The sequence below is a fragment of the Chrysochloris asiatica genome, unplaced genomic scaffold, assembly GCF_000296735.1.
Source record: "Chrysochloris asiatica unplaced genomic scaffold, ChrAsi1.0 scaffold00012, whole genome shotgun sequence".
Taxonomy (NCBI): Eukaryota; Metazoa; Chordata; class Mammalia; order Afrosoricida; family Chrysochloridae; genus Chrysochloris; species Chrysochloris asiatica.
In genome coordinates, this window is record NW_006408530.1 from 3,658,520 (window position 1) to 3,680,972 (window position 22,453).

At 37.1% G+C, this 22,453-nt stretch overlaps 1 protein-coding gene across 1 annotated transcript in view; it reads right to left on the reverse strand.

Moving 5' to 3' along the window:
* GALNT13 (UDP-N-acetyl-alpha-D-galactosamine:polypeptide N-acetylgalactosaminyltransferase 13 (GalNAc-T13)) overlaps nt 1-22,453 on the reverse strand; it is a 917,208-nt gene that overhangs the window by 80,926 nt on the left and 813,829 nt on the right. The window contains exon 11 of the mRNA XM_006834533.1: nt 14,379-14,477. Within this exon, the coding sequence (XP_006834596.1) occupies nt 14,379-14,477 (99 nt within the window). The remainder of the gene's footprint in view (nt 1-14,378; nt 14,478-22,453) is intronic.

Consider the following 22,453-nt stretch of genomic DNA (forward strand, 5'->3'; position numbering starts at 1 on the left):
TCAGCAGTTTGAAATTATAAGCTGTTCCACAGGAAAAAGATGAGGCTTTCTGCTCCCATAAAGATTTATAGCCTAGGAAACCCTGTACAGGGTCACTATGAATTGGAACTGACTCCACAGCACATAACAACAACAACAACAAATATAAATAACCACCTTTTAGAGGAACCAGAGAATTTTGTATATCTAACAATCTCTTTTATATCTTGACTAGAAGAGTATTTTAATAAATGGCTAGTAAAAGCTACCCTAAACGCTTTCTACCTTGAAGAATGACTCTGAATCATTTACTGCAATAAATTATATGGAATGCTTCCATGTGCTTTCTAACTCTCTCCAAATGAGTGGCTCCAGGGAGACAGAGGAACATTATAAATGCATTTCCTAAAATGAAAGCATTTATATGTCATTTTATATATTTTGTCTAAAAGAAATGAGTACAATTTTTACAGGGCCTTTTCTTTGCATATTTAATTAAAGATATGTGGGACTTCAACCTGAAATACTCATTGAATTTTTAAAAAATTATATAATGATACTTGGTACACAAGTTAAATGGTTATTTTATAAATAATATATGGACTTCTGGTGTGGTGCTGTGGGTTAATCCGCTTGACTGCAAATTCAGTTTGAACGTCAATGTCAGTGGTTCAAGCTCACCAGCTACTCCTCAGAAACCGTATATAGGGTCACTATGGGTTGGGACTAACTCAATGGCACTCAATAACAACATATTAATATATTTTATATCAACTTACAAATACATGCTTGACTCCTTGTGTGGCTCTGTAGAGTCAGCACATGGACTGCGAGTCACAAGATCAGTAGTTTAAACCCACTAGTTGCTCCTCAGAAATCTTATACAGGGTCTCTATGAGTTGGAACCAACTTGATGGCACTTAATAACAACATAAATGTATGTTGTGTAAAAATTAACTAAAAAGTTATATTTGTTATATGAGTAGCTATATGTCCAACTACAATAAGATCCAGTTACTACTTTTGGTATTGGTGTCTTTAGACTTATATAACAAGGGCCTCTTCAAAAAACAATGATATTTCTACATCAAAAAGAAGAAGCATGGAAGCAAAGACTGGAGCTCATGAGCTTCTTGAAAATCTGTTGTTGATTGTTGTTAAGTGCAATCGAGTTGGTCCGATTCATAGTGACCTATGGGTTAATGCGTTGGATTACAAATTTGGTTTGAACTGTAAGGTCAGTGGTTCAAGACCACCAGCTGCTACTCAGAAATCCTATGGGTGGGAACTGATTCCATGGCACTTAACAACAACACAACTTAGAGTTTCCAAGGAGCATCTAGAGGGTTTGAACCACTGACCTTATGGTTAGCAGTTCAGTGCTTATTCTACAGTGCCACACCAAGACTATACTATTGTTGCTGCTGTTGTTAAGTGTTGTCAAGTGCTTCCTACTCACAGCAACCCTGTATAGGGTTTCCGAGGTTTGGGAATTCTAGCCTTCTAAACTGTGAGAAATTAAAATTGTGTTTTAAAGCCATCTTTTGTAATAATACTATTAAAACACCACTAAATAGGCACTGCACTTAACAACAACAACAAATAGGTACAGCATTATTCAATATCTAGCAGAAGAGAATCTAAATTATTTGAGAGCTTAAATATAAGTTTGTTATAAGATTTCAAATGAAACATATATGGTCAAATATGCAGTTAGAAAAATACGATTGAACTGTAGATACAGAAAACAGCATGAAACATGAAGGAATGATAATATCAGGCATGTCGCTAGAGCAAAAGTAACCATTGAAACATCAACAGACAATGGACTGGAAAGCCAGATGAGGTTGATGTAATGAGGGACTACATCTATCATATTAAGAAACTTGAACTTTAATCTTTCAGAAGTGGAGACCTGTTTACTATTTTCTCAGATTATATTTCTCATGGAGTATTGACAAGGTAATCAAAGAAATAATGAGATCTTTCAACCATCCAAGTGAAAAAAGGTATTTGTTGTTGTTTGGTGCCGTCAAGTCGGTACCGACCCATAACAACTTCATGCACAGCAGAACAAAAAATTGCCCAATCCTAGGCCAACCTCACTACTGTTGCCACACTTGAGTCCATCGATGCTGCCACTTGGCCAATCCATCTCGTTGGGATCTTCCTCTTTTTCACTGACCCTCCACCTTACCAAATATGATATTCTTCTCCAGCAACTGGTCCCTCCTGACAATGTGTCTGAAGTATGAAAGACGAAGTTTGGCCATCTTGGCCTCCAAGGAGCACTCTGGCTGCATTTATTCCAAAAGGGATCTATGGGTTCTTTTGGCAGCCCATGGCACTTTCAATATTCTCCTCCAACACCATAATTCAAAAGCATCAGTTCTTCTATGATCTTCCTTATTCACTGTCCAGAATTAGCATGCATATGAGGTGATTGAAAATACCATGGCTTGGGTCAGGCACACATTAGTCCTCAAGCTGACATCTTTGCTCTTCAACACTTTAAAAAGCTCTTGTGCAGCAGAAATGCCTATTGCAATACGTCATTTGATTTCTTGTTGCTGCTTCCGCGAGTGTTGATAGTTGATCCAAGAAGAATAAAGTCCTTGACAACTTCAGTCTTTTCTCTGTTGATAAAAATGTTATTTATTGGTACAGTTATTGTTGTTGTTATGTACTGTGGAGTGGGTTCTGACTCATAGCGACCCTGTACAGGGTTTCTGAGGCTGTAAATCTTTACGGGAGCAGAATGCCTCATCTTTCTCCCAGGGAATATCTGGTAGTTTCAAACTGCTTTTTTTTCTTTACATTGAGATATAATCCATACCGAAGGTTCTGCTCTTTGATCTTCATCAGTAAATGTTTTAAGTCCTCTTCACTTTCACCAAGCAAGGTTGTATCATCTGCATATCGCAGGTTGTTAATTAGTCGTCCTCCAACCCTGATGCCACGTTTTTCATCATAGAACCCAGTTTCTTGGATTATTTGCTCAGCGAATAGGTAGAATAAATATGGTGAAAGAATACAACCTTGTCACACATCTTTTTTTATTTTAAACCATTCAGTGTTCCCATGTTCTGTTCGAACAACTGCTTCTTGGTCCAGGTACAGATTTCTCATGAACACAATTAAGTGTTCCAGAATACTCATACTTTGCAGTGTTGTCCATAGCTTGTCATGATTCACACAATCAAAAGCCTTTGCATAGTCAATAAAGCACACGTAAACATCTTTCTGATATTCTCTGCTTTCAGCCAAGATCCATCGGACATCAGCAATGATATCCCGCATTCCACTGCGTCTTCTGAATCTGGCTTGAACCTCTGGAAGTTCTCTGTGAATGTATGATTGTAGTCATTTCTGTATTACTTTTAGCAAAACTTTACTCGCATGGGATATAAAAAAGATTGTCCAAGGTTGTCCGCATTCCATAAGTCCACCTCTCTTTGGAATGGACACAAATATGGATCTCTTCCAATCAGTCAGCCAGATAGTTGTCTTCCAAATTTCTTGGCATTGATGAGTGAGTGCCTCCAGTGCCGCCTCACTTTCTTGAAAGATTTCAACGTTTATTCCATCAATCCCTGGTGCCTTGTTCTTTGCCAATTACTTCAATGCACCTTGAACTTCCTCCTTCAGTATCATTGGCTCTTGATTATATACTACCTCTTAAAATGGTTGAACATTAACCGTTTCTTTTTGGTACTGTGACTTATTGTATTTCTTCCATCTTCGTTTGATGCTTTCTGCATCATTCAATAATTTGCCCAGAGAATCTTTCAATAACGGAAGTCAAGGCTTGAATTTTTTCTTCAGTTTCCCCCAGCTTGAGAAATGCTGAGAGTGTTTTTGCTTTATGGTTTTCTGATTCCAGATCTTTGCACATTTTTTTGTAATATTTGGCTTTATCTTCTCAAGCTGATCTTTGAAATTTTCTTTTCAGTTCTTGTACTTCCTCATTTCTTCCATTTGCTTTAGCATCTCTACGCTGGAGAGCAAGTTTCAGTGTCTCTTTTGACATTCATTTTGACCTTTTCCTTCTTTCTTGTCTTCTTAATGACTTTTTGCTTTCTTCATGTATGATGCTCTTGATGTCATCCCACAACTCTTCTGGTCTTCGATATTTAGTGTTTAATGTATCAAATCTGTTCTTCAGATGATCTCTAAATTCAGGTGGGATATATTAAAGGTCATATTTAGGCTTTCATGGACTTGTTTTCAATCTCTTCATATTCAGTTTGAATTTGCATATGAGTAATTGATGGTCTATTCCAAAGTCTGCCCCTGGCCTTGTCTTCACTGATATTATGGAGCTTTTCCAACATCTCTTTCCACAGATGTAGTCAATTTGATTTCTATGTATTCCATGTGTATAGTCATCCCTTATGCTATCTAAAGAAGGTATTTGAAATGAACAAATCATTGGTTTTGCAGAATTCTATCATGCACTCTCCAGCACCAATTCTATCTCCAAGGCCATATTTTCCAGCTACTGATCCTTCCTCTTTGCTGCCAAATTTTGCATTCCAGTCACCAGTAATGATCAATACATCTTGATGGCATGTTTGATCAATTTCAGATTGAAGAAGTTGGTAGAATTCTTCTATTTTATCCTCACTGCCTTTAGTGGTTGGTGCATAAATTTGAATAATAGTGGTATTAACTGGGCTTCCCTGTAGGTGCATGAATATTATTCTATCACAGACAACGTTGTACCTCATGACTGATCTGAATATGTTCTTTTTGACAATGAATACAACACCATTCCTCTTTAATTTGTCATTCCCAGCATAGTAAACCATGTGGTTGTCAGATTCAAAATGGTCAATACCAGTCCATTTCAGCTTACTGATGCCTAAGATATCAATGTTTATGTGTTCCATTTCATTTTTGACAACTTCCAATCTTCCCAGATTCACATTTTGTACATTCCATGTTCAGATTTTCAATGGATGTTTACAGCTATTTCTCTTTATTTTGAGTTGTTCCCCATCAGCAAATGAAGGTACCACAGGCTTTTCTCCCATAGGCTTTACTCCATTTGCATCATCATGGTCAACTCTACTTTGAGGAAGCATCTCTTCCTCATTCGCATTTTGAGTGCCCTCCAACCTGAGGGGCTCATTTTCTGGCACTGTATTTGACAGTGTTTCTCTGTTATTCATAAGTTTTTCAGTGACTAAATATTCAAAAGTAGTTCATCACTCTTTCTTCTTAGTCTGTCTTTGTCTGGAAGCTCATCTGAAACCTGTCCACCATGGGTGATCCTGCTGGTGTTCAAAATACTGGTGACTTAGCTTTCAGAATCAGAGCAATTCACAAGCCACCACAGTATGACAAACTGACAGATGAGTGGTGGGAAAAAAGATATAGGGTAGGGTAAAAGATGTCTTTGTTGAACAAGGGCTGAAATGTGAAAATCCAGCACATTTTGGAGATGGAGCAGTCTTGTGAAGAGAGATTTCTATTTTAAATTTCTACTTTGGATGATTGCATGATATTGAAGAAAGTAAGTCATGTTTGGAAATTGTTGAAGGTGAGATGCCTATTGATAGTTACAGTAATTAATTGGAAGTAGGTCTCATAGCTCAGGAGAGATATTAAATATGAGGACATAAATCTGAGTCACTGGCATTGTAGGAGACATGCAGGTGCTTCCAGAAATATGTGATTTTTTTCAAAAGTACAGGAAAGGAAATCCCATAGTTTCTAGTAGCAAAGCAAATATCAGTAAACTGCAAGTTCTTTCACTTGTAAAAATTCATATTAAAGTTATTCAACAACCTCTTTATTTTCATTTTTTTAAACTGTTTAATGGTCATTAGGTTGTTATTGCTGATGAAAAGAAAGTGTTTCAAGAATTATTAGGAATGATGATTCTAATTTTATCATTTTTCCTTGAGGTTGCAGATTTATTTATATAATTCTTAAAAGAGCACTTCAAAATTATCATATTTAATCCAATAATTCTCCATTTGTTGGTTTGTTTTTATAGTATTCCTGGTACAAAACACACATACACACACTTCCACAGATTTAGGGTTGTCTTTTTCCAAATACTTGAGTGTTAAGAAAAACATTTCTAAGTACCAAAACATTAATTTCCTCCTGAAAATTCCAAAAGCTTAGACTCCAAAAGTTTAACATTGGCACTAGGATGAAAATTGTACAACAAAGTTGATGTGAATCACAAGCTTGACAGTTGGAACTCATCAGCAGCTCCTCAGAAACCCTATATAGGGCTGCTATAAGTCAGAATCCACTTAGCAATGACAACACAATGAAGAAATGATGAAGACACAATTGCAGGAAACAAAACCCTTAAATTACCTTCTGTTATGCAATTGAGTTGAATTGCTAAAATACACAAAACTAAATACTATGCTAACATTTGTTTGGTTATTTGTGTAAAAGCAGGATTTGAATATGAGTGTATATTAATGAGTTGAGGGCTACTTTTAAAATGTAAAACTAAATAACCACAAAAATGCATGTTGTTGCCATGGTAGCATAAGATAATAGCAATAAGAATAAAATTCTAAAAATCTGTTCTTTTTCAAAGTAAGCAAGAAAAAATTTTAATATGTGTCTAATATTAAATATCCTTGAAATACAGAACTCCATCAAAACACAATCATAATAAGAAAAAATTATAATACAATTTGATAGTTTTCATAATATATATTTGTTAAAATATCAGGTGACACTTACTGAACTAAGAAATATAGTAGTGTTTCAATCATTAATCATTGAATGAAAATTTTATTTACTTTTTTCAAACTAAAAAGAGAAGCAACTTACATTAATGGAAATAATAGAATATTATTCTTTTTCTTTTTTTTTTCTTTTTTATTAAGCTGGTGAAAGGTAACAGATTAAATCAATTTTCCACTCAATATTTCATACATATTTTGCTTCATGACGTTGATAATCATCACAATATAATATCACTTATCCCACTTCCTCGCTGTGTTTCCTAACTTTCATTCTTCTTTTTTTCCAACATATTTTTGCCTTCTGAACTTTGTCCTTGGGCAAATGCTGCCCTTTGACTACAAATGGTTGATTAATATAAGGACTGTGTACCTCCCTGGTAGCGTAGTGGTTATGGGTCAGGCTGCCAACCTCAAGGTCAACAGTTTGAAACTACCACGGGTTCTTCAGGAGAAAGATGAGACATTCTGCTCCTGTAAAGATTTACAGCCTCGGAAACCCTGTGCAGGGTGACTATGAGTCAGAACCAATGCCACTGTACTTACCAACAACATCCCAACCTCCCTAATATTATTGTTGCCCTTATTATGTCTATTTTTTGTCTGAAAATTGAGCCACAGGGACGAGTTCAATTCTAGAAGTGAAACAGGATGAAGGCCAATGTTGTTGCTGTTACGTGCCTTCAAGTCAGTTATGACTCATAGTAACCCTGTAGAAAGTTTCCAAGGGGCGGCTGGTGAGTTTGAACCACCAAACTTGCAGTTCAAACTGATCTTGTAGTCCCGTGCTTATCCTACAGCACCACACCAGATCTCCATAGGGTCATAGTCTCCAGTTGATCAGTAAGCCTGGTTGTTTTTTTTTTTTTTTATGATTTTGAGTTTTGTTTTACAATTTTGTCCCACTCCATCTAGAACCTTCTAAAACAATCCCTTTCAGAAAGATTGGTAGCACCATCTAGTTCTTCTGGTCTCAGGGTTGTAGAAGCTGAGGTTAACATGATCCATTCATCCATTAGACCAATTGTTTCCATATGTCTTTGACTTCCTTCACTCTTCGTTGTTCCAGATGAGAGAGATAAATAGTGTAGGTGTACTATAAATGAGTATTTATAAGCTTTTAAGAATCTATTCACTATTACCAAAGTAAGATTTAGAACATTGACATTGTAGAATATGTTATGCCAATTGACCTCAATGTCCCCTGAGACTATGGACCTGAATCCCCAGGCCCTTAAAGTATTTGGTTATGGCTAAGAAGTTTTCATAACTTCGACTCCTGTACACTCCATTAAATTCATGGACATATTTGCAGCATATGTAAATACATATGTAGAAATACCTTCTGTCAAACTTATGTATATTCATGAATAAAGTCCCATGCTCCTTCCCACATCTATTCAGTTTGCATGCCTGTGTATTGTTGTTATTTCATTATATATATGTATATTAGTATATACAATGGTTGCCTTTAACATGTAAAAGGATAACAACCAATATATACAAACCAATATATACACAGTGCCTAATATGTGCTGTGATTGGTGTTCGTTATTTAAATTTTTATTTATTTTTAGAAGAAGAAACAATGGGGGAAATCTTGTATCTTTTGAATAGATGATAAAATATTATACTGTTGTTATAAAAAGTCATAGAGTCAATCCAACTTATGAAGACTATATAGAGTTTCCAAGGAGCAGCTGGTGGATTTGAATTACCTAGCTTTTGATTAGCAGCTAAGTGCTTATCATACAATGTCACAATATTAAGTAACTTATTTCAGTTTATCAAATTAATCAAGCTAGTATAATTAATATAATTTAGAATACAATTTTTTTTCCCTTAACAGCTCAATTTTCTCCATTTAAATCAATTAATTATTAAGGTAATAAATGCAAGGGTAGGGTCCTGGTGTGGTGCTGTAGGATAAGCATTGTACCGCTAACTAGAAGGTCAGCAGTTGAAGCCCAATAGCTGCTCCTTGGAAACCTGGTACAGAGTTGCTATGAGTTGGACCTAATGCAGCTGCACTTAACAACAACACTATAAGGGTAAGTCAAAAGGTATTCCTATAAAATCACAGATAAATTTATTAATAAAAATATCAAAATATGAAGGTATTTTTCTCTCTCACTATGTGCTTCATCTAGGTCTATATATTTCTGAAGGTGATATTTCCATACCTCTAGTCCTTCCCTGAATAATTCTATACTCTTTAATTTATACCAAATCAAAATTGCAGTTTTGGAATTCCCAAGGGACTAAAATTGTATTCCTTTTGTTGTTGTTGTTAGGTGCCATCGAGTTGGTACCGACTCATAGAGACCATATGCACAACAGAACGAAACACTGCCCAGATCTGGGCCAACCTCACAATTGTTGCCATGTGTGAACCCATTGATGCTGCCACTTTGCCAATCCATCTTGTTTGGGGTCTTCCTCTTTTTCTCTGACCCTCCACTTTACCAAATGTGATATCCTTCTCCAGTGATTGGTCCCTCATGACAATACATCCAAAGTATGAGAGACGAAGTTTGGCCATCCTGGCCTCCAAGGAGTACTCTGGCTGCACTTCTTCCAACACAGATCTGTTGGTTATATGGGCAGCCCATGGCACTTTCAATATTCTTCTCCAACACCATAACTCAAAAGCATTAATTCTTCTACTGTCTTCCTTATTCACTGTCCAGCTTTTGCATGCATATGAGACTATTGAAAATACCATGGCTTGGGTCAGGTGCACTTCAGTCTTCAAGGTGACATCTTTGCTCTTCAACACTTTAAAAAGGTCTTGAACAGCAGATTTGCCTAATGCAATACATCATTTAATTTCTTGGTTGATCCTTCATGAATGTTGATAGTTGATCCAAGAAGAATAAAGTCCTTGACAACTTCAATCTTTTCTCCGTTGATAAAAATGTTGTTTATTGGTCCAGTGGTGAGGATTTTTGTTTTCTTTACACTGAGATGCAATCCACACCAAAGAATGTGCTCTTTGAGCTTCATCAGTAAGTATTCCTTTTACATGTTTTTTCAGTTTGGGGAAGAAAAAAATAACCTGAAAGTGTAAGATCAGGGCAGTAGGCCAAATAGGGTTTGGCGTCCCAACAAAATTATCTTAGTGCAGCCCTTGCTACCCTTGAAGTGCATGGTTGTATTGGACAAAAAGTTACGGATGCGTTGTTCTGGAAAAAAAAAAAAAAAACAATTCTTTGGCACAATTTTCATGATCTTTTGCTTACCAATGCAGTTTTCAATTTTCTTAAAACTTTATCATAATAAGCCCCATGATTGTCCTGTGTCCGTTAAAGAAAGCTATCAAGATTACCATTTTAGAATTAAAAATAAAACTAGTCACCATAACCTTCTGAGCTGACCTCTCTGTTTTGAATTTAACTGGCCCAATAGATTCCCTTGAAAACTGTTTTGATTGGACCTTTTATTTGAAGGTACCCTAACGACACTGAGACAAGTGTGTTACTGAGAGAACTTGTCTTCAGACAGCTACCAATTACAGAGACCTATTTAAACATGTTTTTGTTATATTTGGAACACACCCGTGCATGTGCCAACTATAATCCTATTAGCAATACTTTTTAACTTACCTTGGTATGTACGAAATAATAATAGGGAAAAAGTTAACATTTCTATTTAAACTCAATCTTCTGTCTACATTATCTTTTTTCCAGAACTAATTTACTTTCCATATAGAGCTGTATGTATTTCTCATACCATAGATACTCACTTTTTGTTTTTCCTTTTCACAAAAGAGATTATACAAAATAAGTTGCACTGTGGATTTTGGTTTCTGTTTTCAGTACATATAATTCTCTCCCAGTCTTTGTTGGTGGTTATATAAAATTCTCCATAATGTTTTATTTAACTATTGTTGCTGTTACGTGCTGTTGAGTGGGTTCTGACTTAGAGCAGTTTCCAAGGAGCGGGTTTTCAAGGAGCAGTTTCTGAGGCACCGATGGTGGTACCAACGTTGTGGTACTTCTCCTAAATCACCACACCAGGACTCCATTGTTGTTGTTGTGAAGTGCTGCCAAGTTGATTCTGACCCACAGCGACCCTATATTGGGTTTCTGAGAAACAGCTGGTGAGCATGAGCCACTGACCTTGCAGTTCAAACGGCTTTGCAGTCTGGCGCATTAACCCACAGCACCACACCAGGACTCCATTAGTCTCTTAATAAATATTTACTTGGTTCCATTGTTTTTCTTATAACAAGAAAGGCTCAAATAAGTATTCTCCAACAAATATTTATGCACATGAGCAAATTTTCATACAGATATGAAAATATTTGTCTCAATTTCTATCTTGCTTTTTAAACTGATAATCCATTGTTATTTTAATAGATGTAGGAATGAGGATTTTTGCTTATTGTATATCTGTTCATTTAATTGTTAATTTGTAAAATTGGTGTTTTTTAATGAACAATGACAAGAGCAACTAATTATTCCTTAGCAATGTCCACACTGTACTAAGGAATAAATCATTTGCTTAGCCCATACATTCTTCCATCCATTTACTGAACTAGTGTTTATTCAGTGCTCTGATATGGCACTGTATGATAAGCACTGGACTTCTAGCTAAAAGCTTGGAGGTTCAAACCCAACAGCTGTTCCATAGAATCCCTACGAGTCAGAACCAACTAGATGGCACTTACATCAACAACAACAACATATCCCAAGCATCATGTCAGGTTCTGGGGATGACAAGAAAACTAAGAAACAAGTGCTGCATTCAATAAATTTTCTGTGTATTTGAAAATTCATGAATGATAAAAGCTTAGCACTTATAATCCAGGTCTTTGGGGTCATTTAGACACAGTTGTCATATACAAAGGATTTCAAAAATGTTGTAGAAAAATTTCATTATCTTTTCATTCTATTTCTCCATGAACTTTTTGAAGTCCCTTAGTCTATGTATGTAATTAAAAATATGAATATATACCTGGTTATCCTTCTAAACTGTTTGTTTCACTTTACATTACATATGTGGGCATTTCATCAGGGGCACTTCCCTTCACATTGTCATCTGCATTAGATTTCAGAAATGGATTATTTTCAGGCTTCTTATCATGTGAGAAAATTAATGTCTCACATATTAACTCCTCTGATCATTAGGTTGTTGCTGTGTCTAGCTGAGTTCATTGAATTCTTTTGGTTTTTGGTAGTAGAGATCACTCCTAGTCATTGTGAATCCATATCAAAATTACCTGGAGAATTTTTCAAATGCTTTGTCATTGTCCTGCAAGTATTGTTTTTATTATCATCTTCCAAAGATCACTTTTCATTTTCATGATTTAAAATTTGGGGCTTAAATATGTCCTTACTTAAGTTAAAACCTTTTAATAAAATAGTTCTTTTTTTCCCCCAAGACAGAAACTTTCTGTTGATTTTCTTCATTGAATCACACAGGCCCAGTTTGAAGTACAGTTCTATAACTCAACAACACTATTTTCTCTTGCTTTACAGAACCTTAATTAACATGCGTTTTTCCTTGTGATCTTGGCACTTTCATCTGCATCACAAATGTAGCCATATATTGTACTGGATAGAATATCTTTAGCTAACTTAGTTCACTCTAGACCAGAAGTTCTACAACAGAATTAAAAACTACAGACAAGTTGTGCAGAAGGATCACTCCAACTCTTTTGTTTTTACAGTCCACAGGAGTTGAAAATACTATCACTTAAAGTGGTCATGTAACGTAATGGTTACGAATCAGGCTGCTAACCTCAGGGTGCAGTTCGAAACATCCAGCTGGTAGTTTTGAACTGCTGACCCTGAGGTTAGCAGCCCGATTTGTTCCTCAGGAGCAAGATGAGATTCTCTGCTCCTGTAAAGATTTACAGCCTCAGAAACCCAGTACAAGGTGGCTATGAGTCAGACTGACTCCATGGCACATAACAACAACAACAAAGTGGTCAAGGTAGCAGGGCCATACTAACAACTAGAAAACTCCCCTCCAAGCTGTCTCCATGTGGCCCACCTTGCAGAGCCACTTTTTGAAATTTTAAAAGAACACAAAAAGCATTTTGACACCAATATATTCTATAATAATTAAAACAGCTCTTGCACACAAAATTGCTATCCTAGACTTTAGTAAGAGCTTTGGTAGCGTAGTGGTAATGAATCGGGCTGCGAACCTTAAGGTCAGCGGTTCGAAACTACCAGCCGTTCCGCGGGAGAAAGATGAGACTTTCTACTCCCGAAAAGATTTGTTGTTGTTGTTGTCAGGTGCCATCGAGTCGGAACCGACTCATAGCGACCCCATGCACAGCAGAATGAAACAATGTCCGATCCTGGGCCAACCTCACTACCGCCGCCACACTTGACGCCATCAATGATGTCACCTGGCTGATCTATCTCGTTGGGGGTGTTCCTCTTTTTCTCTGACCCTCCACATTACCCAGCATGACATCCTTCTCCAGCAACTGTTCTCTCCAGACAATGTGTCCAAAGTATGAGAGACGAAGCTTAGCCATCTTGGCCTCCAAGGAACACTCTGGTTGCACTTCTTCCAAAACAGATCTATTGGTTCTTTTGGCAGTCCATGGCACTTTCAGTATTCTCCTCCAACACCACAACTCAAAGGCATCAATTCTTCTACGATCTTCCTTATTCACTGTCCAGCTTTGCATCCATATGAGGTTATTGAAAATACCATGGCTTGGGTCAGGCGCACCTTAGTCTTCAAGCTGACATCTCTGCTCTTCAGTACTTTAAAAAGTTCCTGTGCAGCAGATTTGCCCAGTGCAATACGTCGTCTGATCTCTTACTGCTGCTTCCATGAGCGTTAATAGTTGATTCAAGAATGAAGTCCTTGACAACTTCAATCTCTTCTCCGTTGAGAAGACTGCTGTTTATTGGTCCAGTGGTGAGGATTTTTGTTGTTTTTACATTGAGTTGTAATCCATACGTAAGGCTGTGCTTTTTGATCTTCATCAGTAAATATTTTAAGTAAAGATTTACACCCTCGGAAACCCTGTACAGGGTCGCTATGGATCGGAATTGATTCGACGGCACTTAACAACAACAACAAGACTTTAGTAAGGTATCAATCTTATTTAAATGATCATTTTTACCTGCTCCAAAGATAGCCAAAGCAAAAAAAAATAAAATAAAATAAGCGTGGTACTATGCATTTTAAAGTTTTATTGAATCTCAGAAACCCCTAGAGACTGTGAGAGAGCTAAAAATCCTCCCTCTCCAATTGAAAATAATCACCTTTGGGGAAACATTACAAGTATGGATTGCTTTATATTGTAAACAGCAGAAATATTTGTTCAGAGTCCTGGTGTCACATGGTAGGGTATGCACTAAACTACTGACTGCTAACTGTAAGTTCAAACCTAGCAGTCACTCCTCAGAAACCCCATACAGCGTTAGCATGAATCAGAATCACAGAATAGTGAGCTGTGTCTAAAATATTTAATAGACTCATTCATTATGAATAGGCTCATTGACAATGTTATCCTTTAATTAAATTTTGTAGTACTTTCCTAAGATTCTTGGGAAAATAAAATAGCTAGATTTTATTGAATTATCATTAACGTATTAAACTAAGACTCCTGTTATTATAATGTAGGCTAAGGTCTATATCTATTGGTTTAACTACATTATTTTTTCAAAAAATAATATGAAACTAATGAGAAACAGAGTTTACCTGATTTCCTCCCATACCATGACAGTTGAAAATCCCCACTTTTTCATTTTCCTTGCGGCCCATGTTGTCTAAACATTGATTGGTTTCGACATTTCTTATCTAAAAAACAAGTGCACAAAAAAGTCAAATAAAACAAATCAGAACATGTGTCTGATAATATCAAATAACATGCTTTGTTCAATAAGTGATACAAGTTTCTAAGGAAATTTTTCCCAAGAACACTTTGCTTTAAATATTTGTCTTTTGAGTGACCGTTTTCAGATCTGCGTGAGTCACAATTGCTACTGAAATAAATACGAATAGCTCCAGTATTGTCATTAGCATCTAGTCAAGATACAATCCAGGTTCATGGTATAGAAAGAAAATATTACTTATATTATGAATTAGTATTTTTCCAAAATCCTTTTAAAATAAGTACAGTGTTCAAATCCCACTCAAATAACCATACTCAATTCTTGAATTGAACAAATGTTCATTTTTTAAAAATTGCTTCATTACTAGATGTTGCATTCTGTGAATTAATCAAGATAAATTACACTGGTGATTTCTGTGTCTAAAATATATTCTGTGTGTCTCCTTCCATTCCTGATGCCAAACTTAATGGAAAGTACTTGACCCTAAGAAAAAATATTACAAGGATAAATTATGATTTCATGTTATAAATTCCTCAAAAAACAAGTTCAAATTTGTTATCTGCAAACATAAGCATCCTGTTATGCATGCAAATACTGTATTAACCCTACAATTAACATAAAGTTAATAAATATCTGATCAAAATAAAATTACAAAAGCCATTCATTGAGTTAAAAGGTGCTAAAATGATAAAATCAAACAAAAATGTATAAAAAGAAAGAAAATGTTACATATTTTTTCCTTGGTCTCAACTACAAATATGTATTTATATTTTCAACTCTGTTTCTGAGATATTTTTACCTCTATTATATGAAGCATATTTTACTGTTCATGCATACATTGTTTGGATATAAAATCAGCCCTCTGTATACGAAGGTTTTGCATCCACAAATTCAACCAACTGAGGACTGAAAATGTTTGGAAAGAAAATTCCAGAAAGCTCAAATAGCACACCCAGAACACTAAACTAAATCCACATAAATTAAGTCATGCATACATATACCCAGAGTCTTGGTGTAATACTGCAGGTTAATATGCTGGACTGAAAAGTCAGTTTAAACCACCAGGTTGGCGCGGTTCAAGTTCACTAGCCACTCCTCAGAAATCCTATACAGGGTTGTTATGCATTGGAACAGACTCGATGGCACTTAACAACAACAACATACACATACCCTGCTGTAGTCTCTCATTGTTTGCTTCCAACTTGTACTGTGTACGCTTTGTTTCTGTGGGGAAAAAAATGGCTCATACAAAGCAAATTAAGTGGACAAAGACATCCCTGAAATTCAAAGATGAAGTGTAAAGTGTGTTTTACTTAGTATTAAAGTGTTATGTAAAAAAGTCAAAACTGCAAAGTCCACTTGAACTGGGCAGCCTACAGTTTAAGCCCACTAGCTGCTCCTTGGAAACCCTACACAGGGTCGCTATGGGTCAGAACCTAACTCAATGGCATTTAACGACAACAACACTTTATTAGGTATTATAAGTAATGTAGAGTCCTGGTGTAGCACTATAGTTATCCTACACTGGATATTAGCTGCAAGGCAAGTCAAACCCACTAGCCACTCCTCAAAAACTCTATACAGATATGAGTCAGAACTGATTTGAAGACACTTAACAGCAACAACATAAATAATCTAGAGATTAAAGTTTATGGCAGATATGCACTAGTTATATGCAAGTATTATGCCATTTTAAACAAGGAACTTGAGACTCCTCAAATTTTGGAATATATAGGGGAGTCCTGGAACCAATCCTAAGGGATGTAGTATATAAGTAGTTGTCTGTGCTTTGGGTAAAAGGTACTTCGTATTGAAAATAATTAACCTTAGAAGTTTCTGTATAGGAGGGATTGCTGTTTTTAGGTACCGAAAAGTTGCTTCCAATCATAGTATTACTCCAAACCTTGGGTCTGATGCACAGGAAAGATTGTATCCAATTAACAAACATCCCAGATAAATAAAGAAGATAAAAAGCCTTTATTATTGGGAAACTGACTCCTGGGACACCCACAGCAAAGAGGCTGATTCTAATGGTGTCCAAAGATTACTTCTTATGAGCAATATTTATACCTGTTTTTACAGTGTTAATTAATACAATATGCAGGTGTGTTATAGTCTTATTATTCTAAAATTTATACTAATTTACAAAGTGGTTACAATGTTCTGATAAACACATCCAAAAGAGTACATGATTAGCCTCCCAGGTGCCTGTTTGCCTAGATGACTACTTCTTATTAGAAGTTAAACAAACATGGATCAGGTTCCAAGTAAAATTAGGTGACCATTAGCATTCTTACAATGGTTAAAGCATGTATCACAGAAACAAGAACAGAAAGGGGTGAGGGGGGATCTCTGTAAGGTATTTAAGGCAGTACTTAATTATATTGGTGGTGGTGGTGGTGTGCCATGGAGTCGGTTCTGATTCATAGCAACACTGAATAAGGTTTCTGAGGCTGTAAATCTTTATGGGAGCAGAAAGTCTCATCTTTCTCCTATGGAACAACTGGTAGTATTGAACTGCTGACCTTGAGGTTAGCAGCCCAACTCATAACCACTATGCTAGTATAGTTAAGTTCTCAAAATACCTACACTTCTGTTCATGCAGGCAAAATGGTTACACTAATGCTATCAATAACCCACTAAATTAAACAGAAAGAGAAACTGATGGGTCCTAAGACATCTTCCCAATAGTCACTAAGATTGAGCCCATTGTTGAAGTCACTGTGTCAAACAATCTCTTTGAGGGTCTTACACTTTTCAACTGACTTTCTACTTTACCAAGCATGATGTCTTCTCTGAGGACAAGTCATGCATGATAACATGACCAAAGTACATAAGACAAAGTTTTCCCATTTTCCCTCCTAAAGAGCATTCTAGCTTTATTTCTTCCAAGACAGATTTTTTTCATGCTGCATTTAATATATATGCCAGTTGGTCTATGTAGAGGTTCTGTTTGAATACACAGTCACTGTCCCAAAAAGAAATGATGGATGTTCAGCCACTTCAAAAGGTAGCATATGATCTAGAGACTGAAGAAAGAAGTCCAACATGTACTGAAGGCAGAGGCAAAGAACAGAAATCCATGAACTGATGTAATGCAAACTGAAATCTTTCAACAAACTGATGCAGCATTGGAGGCACTTACTTATCTATGTCAAGAAATTTGGAAGACAACTACCTGGCCAACTGATTGCAACAGATAGGTATTTGTGCCCATTCCAAACAGAGATGATCCAGCAGAATGTGGAAGTCATAGGACAATATCATTAATATAACAAGCAAGCAAATTTTTGCTAAACATAATTGAAAAATGGCTGCAACATTACATTGACAGGGAACTGCCAGAAGTTCAAATCGGATTCAGACAAAGACGTGGAACAAGGGATATTATTGCTGACATCTGATGGATCTTGGCTGAAAGCAGAGCATACCAGAAACATGTGTACCTATACACTATTGACTACACAAAGACTTTCCACTGTGTGGATCATGACAACCTATAGACAACATTGTGGAGAATGGACGTTCCTGATCACTCACATGTGCTCATGAGGAACCTGTACGTAGACCAAGAGGCAGTATTTTGAATAGGACAAGGGGGTTCTGAAAGGTTTAAAGTCAGGAAAGGTATGCATCAGGGTTGTATTCTTTCACTATACTTATTCAATCTATATGGAGTTCTGGTGTAGCGCTGTGTTAACGTGCCAGACTGAAAGCCATTGGAACTGCAAAGTTGGCGGTTCAAGCTCACCAGCTGCTCCTCAGAAACCCCATACAGGGTCACTATGGGTTGGAACCAACTCAACGGCACTCGACAACAACAATAACATTCAATCTGTATGCTGAATAAATAATCTGAGGAACATGGATTTCATGAAGAACCTGGCATCAGGATTGGAGGAGGAATCATTAACAACCTGTGATATGCAAATGATAAAACATTGCTTGCTGAAAGCAAAGAGGACTTAAAATACTTACTGATGAAAATCAAATACCATAGTATTCATTGTGGGTTATACATCAGTATAAATAAAACAAAAATCCTTACCACTGGACTAATAATACCATGATAAATGGAGAAAAGATTGAAGTTGTCAAAGATTTCATTTTCCTTGAATCCACTATTGATATGCATGGAAGAATTAGTTAAGAAATCAAATGACATATTACATTAGGCAAATCTGCTGCACAAGGCCTCTTTAAGTGTTCAACAGCAAAGATGTAGGCTTGAGGACTAATGTGCACCTGACCCAAGCATAGTATTTTCAACATTCTTATATGCATGTGAAAGTTGGACAATGAATAAGGAAGACCATAGAAGAATTGATGCATTTGGGTTATAGTATTGAAGAAGAATATTAAGAGTAACATGGACTGGTTCTGTGATACAGAGGCATGGTTTGAGAGGAAACAATGTTAAGATGTCTTATGAATCTTGGTTTTCCTTGCCTATTATTGTAGAATAGGCACTTGAAGGGGAGAGAAATGAATAGTCAGAAACATAACTATAGAAAGCTTGTAAGCCTGTCTTCAGCCTAAAACTGATTCGAATACCTAAAATGGGACTAGAACTTGCCCAGTGAAAGAGGCTTCCTGCAAAGCCTTCACATTGCATAAGATGGTAGGTGGAATCACGATCCCCTTCCAGAATCTTCTGAGGTGCGAAATTTCCACTTGAAAATACAAGGAGACCAGCCTGGAGCAGCTAGAAAAACAGAGGATACCCCTTGAAAGAAAGACCAGCAGGAAAAATAAAAAACAATAACGGCAGTCTGATTGACTACTACAAGAACAAGCAAGTTGTTCATCAGGGATCCATCAAGGCAAGCAATCAAATCCTCTCAGAGCTAACCCCTTCCAAGAATGAAACTCAAAAGGAATACACAAACAGACATGTAATCTTGCTAGTGACCATGCTGGTCTACCAATAAGGGGAAATGGGGGGAAAACAGCAATGAAGCTGTGAGCTAAGTCCGACCACATTTAATAGACTTCTGTCAACCTGGATCACAACCTGGGTGGCCAGCAGTATAGACTCCTGATCCCATGGACAGGGACATAGTCACAAAGGACTAGAGAGGAGAGTGAGGCGTCCAGCTGATGTGAAGTGAGGGGAGATGCACAAGAACGTCCATACTTTCAGATAGTATCCATCTGACCTAGTTTCAATGGCTAGATGATCAGAACTTGAGTAGAGGAAGAAAGAAGAGGAAAAAGAGTATAATCCACTATAATTTAATGAACTTGACCTATACTTATGTATGTAGTAGCTTAAAAGAGGGAACAAATGTTTACAAGCAAGGATCATTCCCACCCCCTCTGTACACAGGGTTGACAGGGATGGGCAACTTAGACATTGGCTACCTAAAGTGGGGGAGGAAGGCAACAAAGGCAAAAAATGACTGGCTTACAAGTTTTCAAGAGGGAGCTTAGTTTCAGAGGGTGCAGGGGAAGGTAGAATCTCTACTGAGTGGTTTCCAACCTGTCTGGATGGGGTTGGTGAAAGGAGATGGGGATAATACTCTTGAGGTTCAGTAGTGAATAATTGCTACTGGGACTGATTATGAATGTTGCAAATGTAAAGGTAGGCATTTTGTAACAAAAGAAGGGGAGTGGTTGATCTTGCAATCCAGGAGCAGAGGACCCTGGGACCGTCAAAGGAGAAGAGCGGAGTGTGGGACCCTACCCAGAGAGGCAGTGACACCAGAGATGGAGGCAGAGACAGTGACAGGAGAGATGGAGCAGCTGGGGACTCTAGACTCAAGGAGAGAGAGGGGCTGTGTGCTGGCAGCAGGGGGACTGGCGTGCAAGGTATGCCCTTTGGCCATTTGAATGGTTATATATTCCTGAGTGCTTCAGTGTACTTCCAAAAAAAAACAAAACAAAACACAGAGGGATTGGAAGCAAATGTTGTGAATGATGATGCCTGGAGATTGAAATCATTGCAATGAAACAAAATATGATATAATGAATGTAAAACTGATGCTCTCCCATGTAAACTAGCACTCAAGTCACAATAAAAACACACATATATATAAAGAGTAACATGGACTTCCAGAAGAACAAACAAATCTGTATTTGTTTGGAAGAAGGGAAGAAGTACAGCCAGAATGCTCCTTAGAAGCCAGGATGGTGAGACCTCATCTTTCATACTTTGAACATATTATGAGGAGGGATCAGTCCCTTTAAAAGGATATCATACTTGCTAAAGTGAAGAGTCAGCAAAAAGAGGAAGATCCTAACAAGATGGATTGGCACAGTGGTAGTAGCAGCAATAAGCTCAAATGTAACAACGATTGTGAGGTTGGTGCAGAACCAGCCAGCGCTTCATTCTGTGGTGCATAAGGTCACTATGAATTGGCCCTTAACAACGACATATTTAATATTCTTTGCCAACACTATAATTCAAATGCATCAAATCTTCATTGTCTAGCTTTTACATGAATATGAAGTAATTAATTATACTAGGAATTGGATGCGGTACAACTTAGTTATTAAAGTGATACCATATCTTTACTATGTAGCACTCGCACGAGGGTTTCATTTTTGCAGCACCAGTAGACTTGTCCAAAACAACACATCCTTTGATTTCTAGAATGCTGGTGTGGCGCTGTGGGTTAATGTGCCAGACTGCAAAGCCATTTGAACTGCAAGATTGGCAGTTCAAGCTCACCAGCTGCTCCTGGGAAACCCTATACAGGATCACTATGGGTCAAAATCAACTCGACAGTGCTTAACAACAACAATAACTTTCATGAGCATTGATTGTGGATTCAAGCAAAATTAAGACCTTGACAATTTCAATATTTTTTATTATGGTTTTTTTTTTTTTGGTTTAGATGTGAGGATTTTTGTTTTCTTTATGCTGAGGTTTCATTCTAAGAGAGGCTGTATTTTTTGATCTTCATTAAAAGATCTTGAAGTCTTCTTCACTTTCAGCAAGCAGGGTTGTGTCACTTACATATTGTAGGTTGTTAATGAGTCTTCCTCTAAGCCTGATGCCACATTCTTCTTCATATTGCCCATCTTTTTGGATTATTTGCTCAGCATACAGATTAAATATGCATGGTGGAAAAACACAATCTGGACCCATACCTTTCCTAATGTAAACGATACAATATCCCATTTTTCTGTTCAAATGACTGCTTCTTGGTCTATGTACAAAGTCGACATTAATGCAATAAAGTGTTCTAAAATTTGTATTCCCCATAGTGTTATCCTTAGTTTACTTTGGTTCACATAGTCAAATTCATTTGCATAGTTAATAAAAACACAAGCAAATGGCTTTCTGTTCTCTGCTTTTAGCCAAGATCCATTTGACATCAGCAATGAAACCCTTCAGTCCAAGTCCCCTTCTAAATCACCTTGAGTATCTAGCAGCTCCCTGATGATGTACTGCTACAACCATTTTTAAATTATCTTCAGTAAAACTTTCACTGTAGGGGGAGAATCCTGTAAAGACGCTGGAATGTTTTCTTTTACTACGTGACTAACCAAGAGGCGAGAGTTTTAGTCTGTGTTACAGGTCATAAGCTTTCCAAAATGGATTCCAGCCTGACTAATTCGACCCTATAGTGAGAGGACAGCCATTTCTCGCTCTTTGGAGCAAGCCTGCCTGAGGGAACCAGCATTCACCGAGGACCCATCTGAAAGAATGATGTCATCCACATCTCCACTGAGGCCCCTCTGGCAAGAGCACCAAGGAGTCAGCCAGATGTTTCCACAGCAGAGAAGACTTTAACTGTTTACCCCTTAGAGAACTGGTTAAACTCCAGAGACTTTCTGCCATTTTGCTTGTTGGGCGTGGGGAATGGGGAGTTAACAGATGTTACAGACTTTGCAATTGTTCATCAACCATCGTATATTTTATTGCCTGTTAACATTCTCAGAAGCTAGGCAAATCATTGCGGTGCCTGGCCCTTAAACATGCCACGTGTCTTT